This window comes from Eumetopias jubatus, unplaced genomic scaffold, assembly GCF_037043125.1.
Source record: "Eumetopias jubatus isolate StellerSeaLion01/CBP00866 unplaced genomic scaffold, mEumJub1_p1.0 scaffold_6, whole genome shotgun sequence".
NCBI lineage: Eukaryota > Metazoa > Chordata > Mammalia > Carnivora > Otariidae > Eumetopias > Eumetopias jubatus.
In genome coordinates, this window is record NW_028274812.1 from 49,584,354 (window position 1) to 49,605,921 (window position 21,568).

At 39.2% G+C, this 21,568-nt stretch overlaps 1 protein-coding gene across 1 annotated transcript in view; it reads left to right on the plus strand.

Annotated features, from left to right (window-relative positions):
- The window catches only part of LAMA4 (laminin subunit alpha 4), a 146,581-nt gene that overhangs the window by 122,050 nt on the left and 2,963 nt on the right, over window positions 1–21,568 (plus strand). Inside the window, exons 25-37 of the mRNA XM_028104167.2 lie at window positions 194–336; window positions 1,914–2,052; window positions 2,751–2,888; window positions 4,537–4,670; window positions 5,736–5,900; window positions 6,701–6,854; window positions 12,374–12,561; window positions 13,962–14,151; window positions 14,926–15,081; window positions 16,576–16,735; window positions 18,415–18,545; window positions 19,622–19,715; window positions 20,175–20,294. Of these exons, the coding sequence (XP_027959968.2) occupies window positions 194–336; window positions 1,914–2,052; window positions 2,751–2,888; window positions 4,537–4,670; window positions 5,736–5,900; window positions 6,701–6,854; window positions 12,374–12,561; window positions 13,962–14,151; window positions 14,926–15,081; window positions 16,576–16,735; window positions 18,415–18,545; window positions 19,622–19,715; window positions 20,175–20,294 (1,912 nt within the window). The remainder of the gene's footprint in view (window positions 1–193; window positions 337–1,913; window positions 2,053–2,750; window positions 2,889–4,536; window positions 4,671–5,735; window positions 5,901–6,700; window positions 6,855–12,373; window positions 12,562–13,961; window positions 14,152–14,925; window positions 15,082–16,575; window positions 16,736–18,414; window positions 18,546–19,621; window positions 19,716–20,174; window positions 20,295–21,568) is intronic.

Sequence of the window (21,568 nt, forward strand, 5' to 3'; positions counted from 1 at the left end):
GAGCTTCTGGTTATTTAAGTACTAGTGTTCATGTCTATAAGAAAGGCATATCTATTCCCCATTTTGTGAACAAACAAGCAGAAGAACATGGGGGCCCAGCTGTTATAACCAGAATAATTAAACTATATAGTCATCTTCAAAAAGTTGATTATTAAACAATGATCAAGACTTAACTATATATTGTGTCTCCTAGATCTCAATCATTTACCACAACGATAAGAAAATGATTTTGGTGGTTGACAGACGACATGTCAAGAGCATGGACAATGAAAAGATGAAGATACCTTTTACAGACATATACATTGGAGGGGCTCCCCCAGAAATTTTACAATCCAGGTAAGCTGTTTTTGTTAAGTAGTTGTTGTTCCTAATGATGTACTGGGCTGAGTATTCACCATCCAGGAGAGGTCTAGTAAAAGTTTAAGGCATTCCCACTTGCTGCTTCTAGGCATGCACACACACTCATGTACCCTCATGACCTCCTTAAATTAGCATCTTCTAGATGAGATCTACAGGTTTCTTTAGTCTTTAATCTTAGAACATAGTCTAAGTCTAATGTAATATTTCTTATCTGCAAGAGGAAAGACAGAGCATGTGTATTGTGTGAAAATGAAGAATTGTGTCCCTTTACTTTTATTTCAGTCTTAATTTAAGCTTCTTTGAACTCTCAAATAGCATCTGAGGTTACAAACATTTTTAAGCTTATCCAAGGGGTTATGAATTATGTATCATTACAGTTTTATTCTCATGTATTTAAAAATTTATCTCTTATTACAATCAAGTCATAGCATCAGACACCCTTGAAACTGAGAGGCAACTTTAGGATATTCCAGCCTGGTCATTCTCAACCCTAGTTCTCCTTAGAATAACCTGGAGAACTTTTATAAACACCATTACACATAACCACTCTCCAGAAATTCTAATTGGTCTGGGATGAGGCCCCAACCTCAAACTTCTTTTCCAAATTAGATACCCTCTTAGCTCCTTCAACAACTCCACATGGGACTTTTAACTGTTATGGTTGTCATTGTATACCCCAAACTGTTAGTTACCACAGTCCTCTAGGTGTGATCTTAATGGAAGAGAATATAGTGGGACTGTTAATCTTTAGTTTGCCAGTGTTCATTTAAAATGCATTGAAACCATTGTAATTTGATCAAAACTAATTTCATAGTCATTCAATATTTGATAATATGCTCTTGGGCGCCTCCTATATATTAGGCATAATGATAGGTACTGGGATTACAGTACAAATCAAAATGTCATCCCTGATTTCAAAGACAAAAGATTTCTTACTTTCCTATTAATCCAAAAGCTCAACATTCACTAGAACATTCCTCTAGCCTTAGTTGATTATAGTGTGTTTCAAAAAAGCCAAGAAGATGAGTTCATGACTTTAATCCAATTCACTTGGGAATGGATTAGTGGAAGACTGAAGACCTAGATTCAAATCCTAACTTACCACTTGTGACATTAAAACAAACAAACAAATAAAAAGATTTTGATGTTTCTTAGTTTCATTTTATAGGTTAAACCATGTGAAGTTGCCAAGAGTTGACCATTTTTGACCTAAAATACATCAGTTCTGTATGGTTCAACCTATTAATCATCTGTAAAAGGGAAATAATAGCCTTTCCTTTTATATCACAGAATTTTTATCAACATGAAATGAGCTAATGTAAGTTAAAGTATCTTGAAAACTATAAAGAAGTAAACAAATTGGCTCGATGCAGAATAAAGCTGTTCTATAGGCAAAGATTAGACATTACTGTGTGCTTATGAAAGAAAGCATGAGGATATGAATAATTACAAAGCTACTAAACATGACTATAAATAAAATCAAATTTCATATCCCACATATGCAGGGTAACATCAACATCATCATATCACTGAAGACTAATTTTCTTTTCCAGGACCCTCAGAGCACACCTTCCCCTAGATGTCAACTTCAGAGGATGCATGAAGGGTTTCCAGTTCCAAAAGAAAGATTTCAATTTATTAGAGCAGACAGAAACCCTGGGAGTTGGTTATGGATGCCCAGAAGACCCTCTTGTAAGTACCAGTCAATCAAAAGCACTTTAATAAATAGACACACACAGACATACACAAATAGATAGACATAAAACTTACCATTCTCAAACACTGGAAGAGCTTTTTTCAGCTTCTCTGTGAGCTTAAGTACACCTTGGACTCCTTTCTGCCACCAGCAAAAAGGAGAAACATTGAAGTGCCTGGATGGCTCAGTCGTTAAGAGTCTGCCTTTGGCTCGGGTCATGATCCCAGGGTCCGGGGATCAAGCCCCACATCGGGCTCCCTGCTCCATGAGAGGCCTGCTTCTCCTTCTGCCTCTGCCTGCCCCTCCCCCTGCTTGTGCTCGCTTTCTCTGTCAAAAAAATAAATAAAATCTTAAAAAAAAAAGAGCAACATTAAGCTAAAAAAGCGTGTGGGGCTTCCTCTGTGACTTGTCCATTTGCTTCAGTTTTCAATGGGTGGGGCTTCGAAAGGCCAGAGAGGCTGTGCGGGCATCTTTACTCAGTCAGGGTGGAGGAAGTGGAGAAGCTAAAACCTCATCAGCTAGAGGCACACAGAAGGACCTGTTACCATGCCTGAATTTCAGTATAAACCGGAAGTTAAAACATAAACTATTAATATAGAAACCAGTAAACAAGGGCTTTGCTGTGTGAGAAATTGACATTTTAAGCATTTGACAATTATCACAAACACTATATTCACTTTTTTTTGCCACGCAGATATCTCGCAGAGCATATTTCAATGGGCAGAGTTTCATTGCTTCAGTTCAGAAAATATCTTTCTTCGATGGCTTCGAAGGAGGTTTTAATTTCCGAACATTACAGCCAAATGGGCTACTATTCTATTATGCTTCAGGAGTAAGTATTTCTTTTTCCCTATGGGAACTTTTTTGCGATAATTGTTTTGTCTATTAAAAATACTGTTTAAGCATGTTAAAAGTGATTTTCGATTCAGATTAATTTTGATTCACATGAGCACACACAGAATGCCTCATTTCAGACACTTTATAATTATGTATATTGCATATCAGGAGTTCTGAACCTAGGATACATAGACCCACCCCTCAGTAGTTCAGGGAGAAAATTCAGTGTGTCTGTGGACCTAGGTCAGAAAAAATTAAGATTTTTTTTTTTAATTTTATTTTTCTCAAACTAAAATTTAGCATTTTCTTCAATTACAAATGTCAGCAACAAACCACAGTAATATTTGCAGAACCTGTTACTTTATCATTAATAAAAATCACAGGTATTTTTCATTTCAAATAATAGTTGCCACAGATATCTCAAAATATCAGTTTTGCTCATTGCTACTTTTAAATTACAGTAGTTATTAAGTCTGTTGAGAGATTTTATAATTTAACACTTTGATAAAGAAGTACATATATTACTATATCACAGATTTATTGTCTTAATATTTTGAAACTGTATCTCAGTGTAATTGGTTTCCTTTGTATCCCTAGATATTTTGTTTGATGCATTTTAAAATGTTACTTTTGAAAGGGCCGTGTATATCACCAAAGTGCATAGCACAAAAAATGTTAAGACCCTCTGTGTACATATACAAATACGTATGTGATTTTTTTGTAAAATAATAAAAGGAACATACTTCTCTGTTCTTGGACTGGTTATAGAACACTTGAACTCACCTTCTAAAGATATATTATTTCAAAAATAAAATAAGATATCCAGAGGTTTGGTGACCCCAAGACCCAACCAATTTATCTCTGAAAAGGTCGTCAACCATATGTACACTGATAGAGCAGGTCATAATATAATATGTAAAAGCAGCTCTTTTCATACTTACTACCTTGTATCTGTTACATTTATATTGAATTCAATTTAAATCAGTAGCAACTGTGAGAATTTATCCAAAGCACTTTGTAGGACCTCCACCATCAAACCTGCCTCAGATTACCATGGTTAGTTAAATAACACTTTTTGTCCACAAAAAAAGTAATTATGTTGAGGGCTGTGCCCTCAACTGTAGAGGTCAGTGCCCCTATAAGGAAAGAGAAGCAAGGTTATCAATTCACCAATATTTTAAACAATCAATAAGCAAATTCAGAAAAAGAACTGTTAACTTGTGCTCTTTTTCTATTTCTCTTCCACCTCTATAGATGAAAAGTAAAACACCTAAAAAGCCAAACTGGCAAATTAATCCTTGCCTGGTCATCTACCTACATCCACAAGGAGATTCGAGTATCGCCTTTCCCAGAGGGGAGACTAAAGACAGAATAGCAATGCCCGAGTTAGGGAAGGCGTTAGCGCTGAGACAACTCTCAGCATGACAAAATCACCAGAAATCTTCAGTTCTCCATTGAAATGTTTCTAATTTTGTCGACGACACCAGTATAAGCAATATTCTGTCGTTGTTGTTTTCATAGAAATCATTTCACAAGCAAACTTGCCACACACTGGGGGTTCCTTTAAGCAATACCATGAAGTAAACATGTCCATCTTTTGGATCCCTGGCCTTCCCATTTAAAACCCTGTGCTTGAATTTCAGTCGGATGTGTTCTCCATCTCGTTGGATAACGGCACTGTGGTCATGGATGTCAAGGGAATCAAGGTGCGGTCAGCCGAGAAGCAGTACAATGACGGGCTGTCCCACTTCGTCATTACCTCTGTCACACCCACAAGGTACAGCTCCTCACTTTATATCCTTCCCACCAGATGCCTTTGTTCGTAGGGCATGATTCTGCTAAATGACCACTATGAATAATAGACTATTGCTTTTCCAGTGCTTAAAAAAAATGGTAGAGGGAACAACCTTCATTCTTTTAAAAAGAAGTTGCTATTAATTTTCAAGACATAAATCACTATATAATTACTTAACAGGAATATAAAGGGTTTTTTCCAATAAAACCACAGGCTACAAACCTTCTTGAGGGAAGTGCCTACACACAGTACTCACTGAAGGGAGCGCAGTGTTTTGCACATAGAAGGAGATCCGCAAATATTGGTTTCATTTCGATTTTTAATTAAGCAATTGAGAACTCTACATTTATGGCATTTTAAAAGCTCTAGCTTTATTTTTTAAATATGTAATAATGAATTTCTTTTTCTTAAGAAGAAAGATTTCTGGAATAAGAAATAAATTTCTGTTGTAGGCAGCTGCTATTCTATGTCCACTTTTGTGGAGCCCTCCCATTACAAAAAAACACATTAATCAGCCTTTCTAGACTCCATTTCCAATTATGCTCAAAACCACTCCATATGCTTCACAATGAAAACAGGCTCCCCAAATGTGATTAAATAATCACCATGAGTTACGTTCTGCTTTTTCCACCAAAAAAAAAAAAAAAAAAAAAAACTGTAATTAATCATCTGAGCTTCTTGTTTTTAGGGGTTTGGAGAGTCTTTTCTGCATATAAAAATATTCACCTGGGGCACCTGGGTGGCTCAGATGGTTAAGCTCAGGTCATGGACCCAGGGTCCCTACAGGGCGGGGAGCCTGCTTCTCCCTCTCCTTCTACTGCTCCCCGCACTTGTGCTCTCTCGCTCTTTCTATCAAATAAATAAATAAAATCTTAAAAAAAATATTCACCTATTTTATCCCAGACCTCATGAAGAGTCCGGCAAATTGTTATCTTTTCACTAGCCAGAATGTTCTATGTCAATTCCATGAGAAAACCTGCAACCTAGAATGGAACTCCAGGTAAAAGAGTAGCGGTGTGGTGTGTAAAGAAGCTTTTTCCTTTGCAGATATGAACTGATAGTAGATAAGAGCAGACTTGGGAGTAAAAACCCTACAAAAGGGAAAGTGGAACAGACACAAGCTGGTGAAAGGAAGTTTTACTTCGGTGGCTCACCCATCAGTCCCCAGTATGCTAATTTCACTGGCTGTATAAGTAATGCCTACTTTACCAGGTAGGATATTTTTATTATTCGTAAGTCTGCATGACTGATAAAAAAAAAATCAAGTCAATAATGAGAATGTTTACATTATTAAAACTGAGAACTGAAATTTATGAGAAGCAATAAAGGGTAGTAATTAAAAGCTTGCATGTGCTCGAGCAACTGACATGCTTAGGTTTGTGTGTAGGTTTCTTGCCTTTAAATTTCTGTATGCCCTTGGCTAAGTCAACCTTCGTTTCTTCTCTGCCAAAATGCAGATAATAATAATGCCTGCCTCCTTGTTATGACGATTTAATGAGATAATGTGCATAAAGTACCTGGCATACAGCAAGCTATAAATATTAGATGCAATTATATCTGTACTTATTAATGGTGTAACACAGAGTAACATACCCAAATCCTTGTCAGAGGTTTAAGAAAGTCTTCTTAATGCATCACTTTAAACAAAGCCATTAATCTAGGTCTTTAACAAAGACAGTAAGTGCTCCCTGAGTACGAGAGCAAGCAAGGGAGAAACTTAATACATATCGAGTAACGCCGAGGCAGTACCAATCATCCAGAGTGTGGTGAGGGAAAAGATGTTTATCTGTCAGAATGTGCTGCGGCCAGGCAAAATTATCCATGAATTGTTAAATGGTCATGTAAAAGGTTCTCCTTAAGATAGTGGTTGATAGATACAGACCCATCACACACACACACACACACACACACACACACACAATTTTAATTGCCAAATTCTTCCACTTCCGTAGTTTTCATCATGTAATTCTGAACAACATTTTAAGGTTTTTTTTTTCCCCTCTGCTACATAGGTTGGATAGAGATGTGGAAGTCGAAGATTTCCAGCGATATTTGGAAAAGGTGCACACTTCTCTTTATGAGTGTCCTATTGAGTCTTCGCCTTTGTTCCTCCTCTACAAAAAAAGGAAAAATTCCTCAAAGCCTAAAACAAGTCAGAATAAAAAGGTAAATGATAATGCTGTGCCAAATTCTCAACTGCCCTCGCATTCCATGCACACATCTAGACACTGATGCTTCATAAAATTCACTCCAGTTTGCAGCTGTGTGTACATATGAAAGGTGGGATTCTTCTATCTGATATTGTTGTTTATCAGTTTAGTGTATCAATTTTTATTCCCAAAGAAACAGTTTGAGTCAGCTTTTATTCCATACTGTCCAGTGCTTTTCATTACAATGGTTGAAATTGCTCCATACTCAACCATTTGTATATATAATGTGTATTATTTAGTACTGTAATTCCCAGTATCACTTGCTTTTGTGTAACGATCTCAGGTTTCTGTCACAGGCCTGGAAATTATTAAAGTTTCTGATCTCATCCTGTTTTCCCCGCCTTCCTTGCCCTTCACTTCAACCACTCATAGGCACGGCTGATCCGTGGCATCAACTAGAGCTGCTCCACCAACAAAATCTTGAGTTCTTAAAGGGCATTCTCTGACTAGTGTTTTTTTTTTTTTTTTTCTCATTCATTTACCTCCGGCACGTACATTACCGGCCTTCATTACAGATGAAACTTTCAATTCCTTCCCACTCTTTCAGGCTAATCCTCCCCACCCATCTTCCTGGTCCAGCTTTAACAAGGCCCTGGGATACCGCTCCTCCCACCCTGATCCAGGCCACCGCCGTCTCCCACCTGAGCCCTGGCAGATGCTCCCGATGGGCCTCTCGGCTTCCACCAGCTTCTCTGACACACTGTCCCCTAGGCAACAGCCACATGCTTATACATAAGTCACACTGTGGTACTCCCCTGCTCAAAGCGTGCCCCTCACACTGCACTCAGAGTAAAAGCTCCAGTCCCTACGATGTCATAAGAGGCTCTATATTATCCGGGCCCCTTTCCCTCACTCACTCTTCTGTCCACACTAGCACAAGCCACATGTACTGCTGCCCTAAGATCTTTCTTTCTGCCTGGCCCACTCTTCCCCTAAACATCTGCAGGAATGGCTCTTCCTTCCAGGATTGCCCAGCCTTCGAGTGTTCCGTGAGGCCTGCCTTAACCTCCTAATTAATGCCACAGTGGCCTCCTGTCCTCCCCCAGTACTACCCATCTCCTTTGCCTTTCCTAGTTGTTCTTTTTTCCATAGCACTTTTCACATTTTAATTTATTATAGACTATATTTCTTATGTTTGGTATTTACTCTCTATTTCTTCTGCTAGAATTCAAACTCCCTTTTTTTATTTGCTCACTGATGTGTCCTAAGAGCCTAGAACAATGCACATAATAGGTGTTTAATACATATTTAGCTATCTGCATCATAGGGTTGTTATAAAGATTAAATGAGTTGATGCATGAAATGCTCTACAAGCCTGGCATAGAGCAAAACATTCAATGAATAGTAGCTGTTAGATCTCTATAGAACCTTGTGAATGTTTCTGGTGGATCAATTCCTAAAAGTAGAATTGCTTGGTTTAAGGGAATGTGCATTGTCAATATTGAGGCAATACTAATTTACACTCCTATGAACAGCATTTGAAAGAACCTATTGTCCCTCACAATTGCTAACACTGGATATGATCAAATTTTTATAATTTTGCCAATCTAATGGACAGATATGGCATCTCATTGTGGTTTTAACCTGCGTTTCCTTGAATGCTAATGTGGCTGAGCATCTTTTAGAGGAAAAACTGATTTCCCTCCAAGGCTGGCTTCTGACCCACCAGCAAGAAGAAAGCATCTGCACCACCTTCTCCCTTCTGATAGTTTTTCACTGGCCATTATATCTTGAGTGCTTCCCTATATATTTCAGTTTATGGGAACCACTTTTTTAGGACCCCCTTGCAACTCCTCCTTTGTTCACACATGATTTGTCAATGTTAATAGAATAGTTTTTTTTATGCATAATCTAAAATTAGTAATTTTTCAGGATCCTCTCCTGATTTTCACATGGAAGACTTAAATGATTCAGGCAGAAAGATAATGTCCTATGACTTTTATGAAGGCTTTTACTAGAGGATAATATAAAGGATTTTTCAGAGGAGACTATAAAATTCTGATGAGATCTTACCATCACCTTCTCATATTGACGCTAAAAGGTTTATCCAGAAATTTTTCAGCTGGAACTTGAGGATGGGTCAGTGGATCATATGCAGCAGGTTAATATCATAGACTGATGAGGAAGATCATCCTAGAGCACACGCTTTGCCCCTTTAAATGAATGCAGTTTTCTATTTGAAGCTGTCTATCAAATGTAGTTTCCTAACAAATATCATACTCTCAAGGTTGCCATCAACAGCCCTTGGAACTATTAACATAAACTTTTCAGTATCATAGGAAACCTCTTAGCCTTTCTTGTAAAAAACCTTAAAAATTCAACTTCATAATAACAGATACACAATCACTATAGATTTCACTTCTATTTCTTGGTAATTAGAATGTCAAGTGTTTGCTAATCTTCTCTCATATTTGCCTTTGTATCAATAGCTTAAATAGCTACCCAGAAAAATGTGTGGCTGCTGGTTTAAACTTTTATCAAGGCCCATGCATAGCAATTTGGGCTTACAATAATTTATTTTCATAGTAACTTCCTAATATTCCATTTTATGTGTATATTTTAATTTATTTAACCATTAATAGACTTTCAGTGCTTTCCAATTTTCTCCCTTTATGGGTGAAGATCATTATACATTAGTCTTTGATTGCATTGCTGAATAAATCTTTACAAACTATTGTTAGAAATAAACTTACTGGGTCAGGGCAAACTACTTTCCAAAGAAGTAACTCTGCTTTCTACTCCCCCCATGAGTACACAGTACCTGTCTTACCATCTATGTTCTAGCCTGGAAATTTTTCATAATTTTTATGTTTTTAAATTTAATTGGGGACATGGTTTCTCATGTGGTGTTTCATGAGATAATGAAGATTTTATATATTACAGTAGACATCATTCTGGGGTATCCAGCCAACCACTTCCTTTTATGAGAATTGATTCCCTACACCCAGGGCAAGCCCCGTATTTTAGGTATGTGACCTCATCTACCTGGATATAGATGTTTGGACCAGGGTAGATCATGTGAACTAAGCTGGGCTATCAGATTTCCTTCCTTAGAAACTTAGAACCGAGAGACAGTAGTCTAGGCTGGTCATTGAATGGAAAACATGTAAGCCTAAATGCTCTATGTTAATCATGTACAGAGAAAGAAAGCTGCTATGTAGAAAGAGAAAAAGGCGGAAAGCTGTCCTGCAGAGAAAGAAAAATGAAAGCAGTCTGAGAAAAACAAAGCTGAGATACCAGAAACATTTGGAACAGGAGTGCCTTGATTCTTCCTAGCTTTGCAATTCCTGATTCTTGCCCCTGGTAGAATCCCGCTATACTATACTATCTTCCCTTGGATTGTGTAAGATACTCCCATATCCTTATAATGTATTGCCCTCATTTGCTTAAGTAGCTCAACTAGTTTGGCTATTAAGTGAAACAAAAGAATCTTACTGCATTGAAACAGACCCCCAGAGGGCACCTGGGTGGCTCAGTCGGTTAAGCCTCTGCCTTCAGCTCAGGTCATGATCTCAGAGTCCTGGGATCAAGTCCTGCTTTGGGCTCCCTGCTCAGTGGAGAGCATGCTTCCCTCTCTCCCTCTACCCCTCCCTCTGCTTGTGCTCTCTCTCAAATAAATAAATCTGAAAGAAAAGAAAGAAAGAAAGAAAGAAAGAAAGAAAGAAGAAAGGAAGGAAGGAAGGAGGGAAGGAAGGAAGGAAGGAAGGAAAGAAAGAAAGAAAGAAAGAAAGAAAGAAAGAAAGAAAGAAAGAAAGAAAGAAGAAGAAAGAACAGAAGGAAGAAAGAAAGAAAGAAGAAAGGAGAAAAAGAAAGAAAGAAAAGAAAGAAAGAAGGAAGGAAGAAAGAAAGAAAGAAAGAAGAAAAAGAAAGAAAGAAGGAAGAAAGAAGAAAGAAAGAAAGAGAAAGAAAGAAGAAAGGAAGGAAGAAAGAAGAAAAAGAAAGAAAGAAGGAAGGAAGGAAGAAAGAAAGGAAGAAAGAAGAAAGGAAGGAAGGAAGGAAGGAAGGAAGAAAGAAAGAAAGAAAGAAAGAAAAAGAAGGAAAAACAAGGAAACAGACCCTCAGAGAAAAAAAATACATTGGTAAAGTCAGAGTCTAGTAGGGTTCAGAATCCCACATATACAGCTATTCTAGGTTAGTAAACTGAGTCTCTGTGTTACATGGTAGTGAAGTAATTGAATGATAACTTGTCTTAGTATTGGTATGATTATTATTCAGAGCGTATATCCACGGAGGATTTAGAGTGGTTGCCACATATAAATATACCAGAGTTGATTACTTTCTGCCGCAGACAAGAGACATGTCCTAATGGATTCCCACACGGAGGCAGAGAAAGGCAGGGCTGGTCACGGAGACCTCATAGTCCAGTGGCCCCCAGCTTTGCTGACCCTGCAGTTGATTCACAGTTGCTCTCTTCCCATAGCAAAGTGGATGCACTGACTGAGAAACAGTGAGATCCTCTCCATAGCAATGGAAAGGAAGAGGAGCCGCCAGAGTTGGGGACTGGCCCTAACTCCCCACCAATCTCTCAGCCCCACCCTCCTGAAAAACAAAACCCCATCCTCCAGCAAGGCATCAAAGGTCATTTCTATCTGGCAATAGTCTGTCTTCCAGTTTGCTATTTACTCGCCTGTTTTTCCAAATCAATTTTCAGTTCCTTAAAAAAAAGAAACTCACCTTTCGCTCCCCTTTCTCTTCCCCATCACACACGGCCCGTGGAGGGCATGCAGAAATACTCATGTCCTTCCACGTCATTTTTACCTAGTAGGTATTCAGTAAATATTTGCTTGGATAAATGAATAAACGACAGGATGATAGATTTATTTGCATTTACTTTAATTTTGCTTCAAAAATTTAGACTAGATAACCTGAAATATTAGCCTATAGTCTCACAGCTCTTAATTTTAAAATCAGCAGTGCAATTTTAGGAGCACAAGGTAACTGTTCTATATCCTGTCACATAAAAGTTTACTACTTATCACCAAAAATATTCTTAAATATTTTGAAGGTGTTACTAAATATGTTAGTAAACAGCCTATATAAATAATAATGGTGAGTTAAAGAAATATTGTTGTCTATGATATGAGGGTTTTATTGATTGATTCCCCAGGGTTATTTTATTGTCAGTATTTCCATTTTTCACCATTGGCTAAAATGTGCATTTAATTTAAATGATAGAACAATTATCCCTGTGGCTTCAGGTTAGCTCTGCTCTACTATCACAGACGAGAATTTTGGATTTGTTAACATACTGTGTTTTCATTTGTTTGTTTGTTTGTTTAATACTACAGCTCCTGCTGTCATCTGCTTAAGGAAAGAGAGGGGCCTAATATTTCATGAATGGAAAATGCACAAATAATATACACTTTCAGTATTTTTTATTTTTATTTTTATTAATGATAAAGAAATCACAAAGGAACATTTGCTACTAGTATATCAGCTTTATCCCTTAATATGATTTATTTCCTATTCTTACAGGGAGAGAAAAGTAAAGATGCACCTTCGGGGGATCCTGCCAGCCTGAAGTTCCCAGAGAGGAATGTTCCAAGGGATTCTTACTGCCACCTTTCCAACAGTCCTAGAGCAATAGAGCACGCCTATCAGTATGGAGGGACGGCCAACAGCCGCCAAGAGTTTGAACACTTAAAAGGAGATTTTGGTGAAAAGTAAAGTAACACACTATCCTTCCAGAAACTTTAGGCCACGGCTGGACTTCATTTGCCACATGCCATCTTTTTCCTGTGATCTTTCCTTTCTGTGCCACTTAATCCTATTATTTTATCACCAAAATAAATGCTAAATACTATACGATTCTTACTTTCCAATATAGTACATTCTCTGCGACTTTCTTCCCAAAAGTAAGATGCATCAATTTGTTGCATCTTAGGATGTCTCCTAGGAGTTTGCTGTATTTTTATCAAAAAGGAAAGGCATGGGACACCTGGGTGGCTCAGTCGGTTAAGCGTCTGCCTTCGGCTCAGGTCATGATCCCAGGGTCCTGGGGTCGAGCCCCACATCAGGCTCCTTGCTGAGCAAGGAGCCTGCTTCTCCCTCTGCCTGCCTCTGTCTCTCTTTCTCTGATAAATAAATAAAATCTTAAAAAAAAAAAAAAAAAGGAAAGCAATCAAAAAAAGGAACACGGGGCACATTTCAAATGAGTCATCATCTAACCTTCATATTACCTTCCTTCCCCCCATATAAATTGCTTTCAGATTGAAAATGGGGGTGCCTCTGAACCGCTGGAAGGTTAAAAGGGACACTGAAGACACAAAAACCACTTGTATCTCAGCTAGCCCTCAAGCTATCCGTAAAACCCAGCACCTCTCCCAGTATTCCGCAAATCTCCAGGTTACTTAGCACTTTGAAGATTTCTTTTCCTAGTGTTAGCACCCAAATATTCTTATGTAGGTCTTAGTATCTCTTTCAAACATCCATAGAGTCAGTAAGTGACCTCTAATGCTTTCTAATTTGCTGTTTGCGAATAGGCAGTATCAGTATTTTGTATTCACTGGGAAGAATTTAGAGTTAAATCGAACTAGAAATTAGCCTAATAAATGTATCTTATCTATGTGGCCTGGAGCTAAATGCCTAGAAGGTGTTGTTTAATTCCTCACATTCTGATGGCTATTTTTGGCCTGTGATATTCACTGATTAATTTTTCCTGGGAAAGACAAATTGAACCTGTATTTTAGATAGGACACAAATCATATTGTTTCTATGCAAACTTCTATATGCACATTAATTACAACTAGTATTTTGTCCACATGAACAAACTCAGTGCAACCATATTTTCAAAGCAAGACACATTATGGTCCTTAAGTGAAACAATGCTTCCTTAAATGTGGAATGTAGCCCTGCTCTATAAAGTAGGGAAAGATTTACATTTTTAAGTTAGTCATGCTTTCCCAATATTCATGAATAATACTAAGGTATAATGAGAAGTAATGCTGCTTGGGATTCGATAGAATGGCTACTCATTCTTCCTTACCCTATGTTGCTGTGGGAAACTAGAGATTGCCCTCAGTCTCATTTTACGGATAGTAAGCTTTTTCTTTTCCTTTACCAGATCTCAGTTCTCCATTCGTCTGAAAACTCGTTCCTCCCATGGGATGATTTTCTATGTCTCAGATCAAGAAGAGAATGACTTCATGACTCTATTCTTAGCCCACGGCCGCTTGGTTTTCATGTTTAATGTTGGCCACAAGAAACTGAAGATTAGAAGCCAAGAGAAATACAATGATGGATTGTGGCATGATGTGAGTTGAAGGCAGAGAAGAGTATTGCCAGCAAATAGTCACAATTGTCAAATGGACTGACATTAATGCCCACTATTGGTCTCTCTAGAAACACCCATTTTAAAATTCTGTTGCCATATGCTCAGAGTTCAATTTTGAGAAAATTTTTTAATTCCTTATAAAAATCTTGAAGCATATTATTTAAAAAGAGATACAGGCTGCATGTAATGTTTTTTAGTGTAATTATTTTCACCAAAGAACCAATGGCAAACATAACCTGAAGTTTAATTTCTAACAATTTTTCACTTGTTTTCCCACTGCCTGTGAGTTTCTACATTTCAACAGCAATTGCTGGGTGTCTTTTATAGGCTAAGCCATGGAAGATACAAAGTGAAGAAAAAATCTGTTAGGAAGCTAGGATACCACAGGGAGAATATCTAAATATTGAAGCAAATCAGTGTTACATAATGGAAAGAGTAAGAAACATAAGATGCATTAATCACCATAAATTTAGGAGAGGGAGAAACCAAGTGGGCTGGCCAGCTGCCAAGAACTTCATTGAGAACTCTACTAAATACATGTAAGCTGTATTCAGAAATTAAGCCTGTAGCTTTAAATCAAGCTTTAAAGGAAAAAACAATCTCTTGACCTTCAGAGATAGGATCAGTTTTTTTAAAGAACTTCTGCAGGTTTTCCACAGCACTGCAATAGCAAAGTTTGGAGAAGAGGCACCCTAGCCTCCCCCCGAATCGTGGGATGCACTTGACATGGCCTGTTGTCCTTCTCTCCATCCAGGTGATATTTATTCGGGAGAAGAGCAGTGGCCGACTGATCACTGATGGCCTTCGAGTCCTAGAAGAGAGTCTTCCTCCTAGTGGAGCTGCCTGGAACATCAAGGGTCCTGTTTACTTGGGAGGTGTGGCTCCTGGAAGGGCCGTGAAAAATGTCCAGGTAAGCCAGGCATGACCAGGTCGAGCCACTGGCTTTTAGAGCCTTAACACTATTTAATCCAGGACCTCGCTTTACCATCAGCAAACTGGCAAGAATAGAACTGTAGTTTCGCTGGATATAGGCTATCAAAGTGAGTATTGCCCCAGGGGATGTCTGTCTGCCTCTGGCATTACAAAGTCAGGAGGGATCTTTTGATTCTAAGGTAGAGGTGAGATGAAACAGTTTCAGAGGTCTAAACTGTCATGAGAAGTCATGTCTCAAGGAGATGCTTATTTGTTCAGCAAGTGCACATGATTTTTGTGTAAAAAATACCAAAAAAATAGAAGAAAGAATGTCATTCCATTATATATCATTGAGTGACAAAATACTTTGGGGCCATTCTGTAGACTATGATTTCATTTTTGTTCCTACATACACACACACACACACACACACACACACACACGATTTGTAAATGTGCAAGGAAGTGTGGTTACCCCTGGGGGGAGGGGGAGAAGCGGGGGTTATAGTCAAAAGCATGTTATTTCTGTACTTTAAAAGTTAATAATATTGCACCTTTACAAAAATATTTAGCAATAAAGGGAATGCATCAAAGGACTAAATCTTTCTTAACATAAATATAGATTTGACTTCAGCACGAAAGAACTGATGCATTTCTAAGATTCGCTAATATATGTGGATAAAGCAAAAAAGGGGGGAGCGCATGTTATAGTGAGATTTTAGGCAAGTAGCCCCAATTTCATGACAACTCCTTTAAAAGAAAGGTTTCCACAGCGGTGTGAAATCAGTTGTCCGAAGAGGCCCAAGTTTCACATCCTGAGGTATGATAAATGTTCAACCACAAGATCAGTTAATGGAGCCAGAAATGCAAGCTTTCTGCTGTTTATTTAACCATGGTAGATTTAATGGTTAAGAACTTTGCTAGCCCTCGGGCGCCTGGGTGGCTCAGTCATTAAGCGTCTGCCTTCGGCTCCGGTCATGGTCTCAGGGTCCTGGGCTCAAGTCCCGCATCGGGCTCCCTGCTCCGCGGGAAGCCTGCTTCTCCCTCTCCCACTCCCCCTGCTTGTGTTCCTGCTCTCGCTGTCTCTGTCTCTGTCAAATAAATAAATAAAATCTTTAAAAAAAGAACTTTGCTAGCCCTCGTCAGCATTAGGTGATCTGGGGGCCTGCTGTCATTCTTGAAGGAAAACAAACAAGGATAGTTCTAATATTTAATTTCAAAACCATAGCTGCAACTTATTTGTCAGAGTATATGTAAAAATGTTCATAGCTAATGACTGCAGGCTGACATCATCAAATACAAAATCCCAGCTTCAAAGAACTCATTAAAGAAGCAACTACCTGGAAAACGACTGACCCTTCGGGCAGCTAGATAAATAAGAGAGGGGACTGCGTTGTTTCTCTCAGGACTCGAATCCCTTCATTTTCTTTCCCTTTGGTGCGCACCCATGCATGTTGAGAAAATGGATTTTAAGAAATGTCTTCTTCCCTCAGATCAACTCGGTCTACAGTTTCAGTGGCTGTCTCGGCAATCTTCAGCTCAACGGGGCGTCCATCACCTCGGCTTCTCAGACGTTCAGCGTGACCCCTTGTTTTGAAGGTCCGATGGAAACGGGGACCTACTTTTCAACAGAAGGAGGATACGTGGTTCTAGGTAACAGTGACTTCTGCACAAAACATGAATCATGAAATACTTCTTTCCTAGGGGTGGCTGACAGGGAAATTGGGCTGAGAGTTAAAACATCAGAATGCCAAACTCACTCAGCCCTAGAAAATGGCTTCTTTCCAGAGGATCCCCTTTGTCTCCTCCTGCCACACCCGACCAGGCAGGCGTGCCCATCCCTGTTTGCTTTCCCTGACTACAGCTTCTCCACAGCTGCCACGCCTCTGGTGTAGATGTAGCCCATCTTGGCCCTTTTAGGATTTCCGGTGCTGCTCTGTGGTCTAATCTGTGTCAGCTCTGAGCCACTGCTCTCATCTTTCTCTGCTCCCTCTCAGCGAGATCCGTTGTCCCTCCCAAAGCAAGTTCCACTCCCTCCCTTTGCTCTGCTGCCCCATCCTTCAGAAATTGTATTTCTGGACTTGTATTCTCCTTAACTATTACTCTCTCATTCATTCAACCAAGTTTTTATTGTATGCGTCTGGCGTGTCAGTCCCTATGCCAAGTAATGAAACATAATAGTTCTAAAAGTAAATACATTAAGTCCTAACAGACTATACACAATCACCACCCAAGCCATTCCAACAAATACTCTATAGAGCAAACATTAGGTATGTGGAAGGCACCGGGATTGGAATCCGCAACATCCCCTGAATAAAGACATGACAACGCAGCCAAGTGTAGCTTCCCAAACCGCCCCCATGTCCAATAGAGTACTGGAGGTCGTCTTTCCTCTCTTGGTCTAGCTCATGATTTTACTTTCCTTTCTCCTTCTTTATCCACAGTAAAGCACCTTCGCTCATATTTCTCAGCCTCTCGTTGGATTTCATTGATAAGAACTCAAAGGCTTGGACAGCTCGAAATGCATAGCAACCTGCACAGTTTATGTTCTCCATAAACATTAATAGCAGGAAAAATTGAAAAGTGATTGATAAGGAGACATGTCAAGTGAATATTATTAGGATGCCCAGGTTTGCAACGCGGCTCCTAGAGTGAGCACGGCTCTTCTCAGTCAGGATTCATTTTCTGGCATCATGGCAAGAGCAGCTCCTGCCGCTTCTGCTGCCCTCGCTTTATCTTTCCTCTGAAATGCTCTGCGGCACTGGCACCAGTGATCTTTATTAAGACTTATTTTAAGATACAGATCGGATCAAGTCACCTCCCTTGCTCAGTGACAGCAAAATAAAGTCTACCTCCCATACTTGAGTAGGTGCACCCTTCCCCTGTGGCCTTCCTCACTCGCCGGGCCTCGCTTTACCCTGGTCCAGCCGCACTGGCCTCCACAGTGCTCTCTCCCAATGTCCCAGCCTCCACACTCGTGTTCAGACTTCTTCCTCTGCCCGGGTTGCTCTTTTCTCCTCCTCGCTTGTGAAATAGTAAACGGTCCTTCTGGTTGTAATCGGTTTCTCCTCCCCTGAGAAGACACGCCATGGCACCCTTTCGGCATGCTGTCCCCACCCCACGGCCCACCGCCGGAGTGGCGTGCTAGTTATCTCAGACCCTCACGGAGCTTTCCACGGTGTGTCTGACGTGGGAAATGCCACTTGCGGCTTGTCTATTAAAAAAGGTGTCAGACTTTCAAAAAACGGCTATAAAAATGTATAATTACAAAATCACACCACGGTTACAAAATTTAGGCTGCTGCTCTTAAGAGCTAATATTTCTCTCCACAGATGAGTCTTTCAATATTGGACTGAAGTTTGAGATTGCATTTGAAGTCCGTCCCAGAAGCAGTTCTGGAATCCTTGTTCATGGCCACAGTGTCAACGGAGAGTACCTAAATGTTCACATGAAGAAGGGGCAGGTAGTGGGTTAAAAACCGTTTTAACAGTCTGTCTTCTCTGCCCTTGAATGCTAGGTCGGATGCATTTTTATTTCACAGAGTTATTCCATCAGTCTTTCCTAACTGGGGGGGAAACAATAATGGGGAAGCTACACATGAAATTTAAATGCAGGCAGTACTTAGATTCAGATTCCTATACTGAGAATTGATTTGATTAGAGCAAAGAGCCATGAAAATGTGGTAAAGCTAAAAAAAAAAAAATCAACAATAACAATGGAATTAAAAGGTTTTAATGAAAGAATTGGGAGAAAACATTTTTAAATGAATGAGAGCAGCAGACATATCCAGCTGTCAAAACGAACAAACACTAAAGTATCTATCTTTCTATCTATATTTGCATACCAGGTGTGTATATATACATGTATGCATATACACATATATTATTTTCAATTGCTAGAAATCAAAAAATTGTTATAATTAAGCACCACTTTCGTCCTGAAAAAGTATGACTAAAGAATATTCATGGAAGTGTTCGACTAAATATTACGGAGAAAGCAGCATATTTTCATCACTGCCCCTAACTTAGTAGAACTGATTTTTATTTGAGTTCTGGTACTATTAAACCATAGAATGATAAAATCCTCATATCGTCCTCACTGTGTGTCAAGTACTATTCTAAATACAGACGAACTTCGTTAGCCCTCCGGTGGCTCTGTGAGGTAGGTTTCATAAGTGAGAAAACAGGGTGAGGTGATGGGGGCGCTGGGATATGAACCCAGGCAGTCTGGCTCCACAGGCCGCGCCCCCCACCAATACCTTAACCTGCCTTGTAGAACACATTCAATCCGTAAAAATTAAAGGCGTTCATTTTATTCTCTTGTTGTTCCTCTCCCCCAGCTTCTCGCCTGTTACTAGTCTGTCCTCTCACCTAGGAACGGTTTACCGTCTATAGCCTACCGAAGAGTGACCCCTTGCGTTCACATTGCAAAGCTAATCGTTTGCAGATAAAACATTGCTTCTCTGCGGTGAATTTAAGAAATCTAGTTTTATCTATATGAGGAAAAATGAAACTATATAACGTATCCTGTCTTTTTCAGGTCCTAGTGAAAGTCAACAATGGCATCAGAGACTTTTCCACCTCAGTAACACCCAAGCAGAGTCTCTGTGATGGCAAATGGCACAGAATTACAGGTGAGAAAAACGAGTGTCTTGGGCTTCTTTTATAAAGTGAGCCTACATCCCCACGTGTGGAATGATGGCTTGGAAGAACTCAGACTCTAACTTACATGATAAAATAGGGATGGGTGACAGTCTAAAAGTGGCCAAGAAAAGAGAATCAAATATTACTGTATATATCGAATCCATATGTGATTTGAAAATTTGAATACTGCCAAAATAGTCTTTGGGAGTTTTTTAAAATAAGGCATAATTTATGAAGAAGAAAACAGAGTATCCTAAATATTCTCCCTTTCAAAGGAAAGTGTTACAGGGATTGCTTGGTTAGACATTGACATTTTCAATGATATAGAAGAAAGTCTGAGGTTTATTCTGGAGTAAATAAAAGCCATCACTGTTATAAATTAGTCTCTTTCATGTGAAAATTAATCACAAAAAGTGCCATTTATGACCAGTCTTTTCCTGGTATTTCAGTTATTAGAGATTCCAATGTGGTTCAGTTGGACGTGGACTCTGAAGTGAACCATGTGGTTGGACCCCTGAATCCAAAACCAGTTGATCACAGGGAGCCTGTATTCGTTGGAGGTGTTCCAGGTAAGAGTTCTTTAAAAGGGACATGTTTCCAAATCCAAAAAACAATAAGTTCTTACAATGTTATTATAGTATTAAGAATGGAGCCATGTGTTTTCATAATTCACCTAATAACTCAAAGGATTTTATATACAACGTCCTTTCATAGGAAAAAGTATACTGGTGATTATGACTCCTTATTCAAGGATCAAAACAAAGTAACACATAAGCACTACACTTCATCCTCCTGCCCGGTGGATACTACCCTTCCTTTGCCATATATGCTTATTTTTTTTCTCTCTTCCCTTTACATATGCTCACATCCATGTAGTGAAACACATACTCGATTTTCTTCTCTAACACAAAGAAAACTCATTTACTAATACTGCTCTAGGATCTGGGAATCTTGGAGGACTAAAAGTTTGCTGATAAATACTCCCCTTCCTTACTAAGAAAGAAGGGGATCCACAGTTCTCCCTGTCCACGATTAGTCTGAATTGTGAAAACAGCTGCAGACCATAAGTTGTTTTGTTCCGAGGTAGTGACAGTCCCCAGGAGAGTTTCCCAGATGCCATCCTGCAAACATCATCAGTAACATTGCTGCTCTCATCTCCCAAGAATTGTATATAATCCAGAGTGGTGACAGAAGGACTCTTATGGACCCCCCACAATTGTTTTAACCCTCTGGAGCAGGAACCATGACCTGTGTTGAAAGTGTGTGTTGCACGCATTTCACTAACTTGGAAAAACTGAATGTTAAAGCCAGAGAGAGATAAAAAGGAGAAAACCAAGCTTTTACATCTGGAATTTGGTGGTGATTTTAAGGAAAAACTTAGCATGGTTTTTCCTTGTGTCCTAACTAGATTATTTTAGACTGACCCATGTGAAGGCAAGTAATAATTCAATTAAGAGAGTAAGAAAAAAGAGAGAGAGAGAAAGTACAGATCAAATTAAGCACCTGACCTTGGGTACTCACAAAATGGTAGCAACTAAGCATTCCTCTGTTTGTAATGTGAATTTTTCAAATACTAGTATTGACAATACCAGTAACTCCCTGATGAAATATTTGAGACGTTCCTTTTCCTTACTTCCGCTATCCACGCCCATCTCCGTCCCCCAGTCCTCTCCTCCTGCTCCTGGCCTCGATTCTGAAAGGGATTCTAGCAAAGGCCACCATGGAACATCCTGTGGGCAGTGTGGAAGATGCGTCACCTCAGTTCTTATATTTCTGTACATTGCTTTCTTCCTGGAAACCACATGATTTAAAATATTTCACAGGTTCCCAAGAACTTACAGGA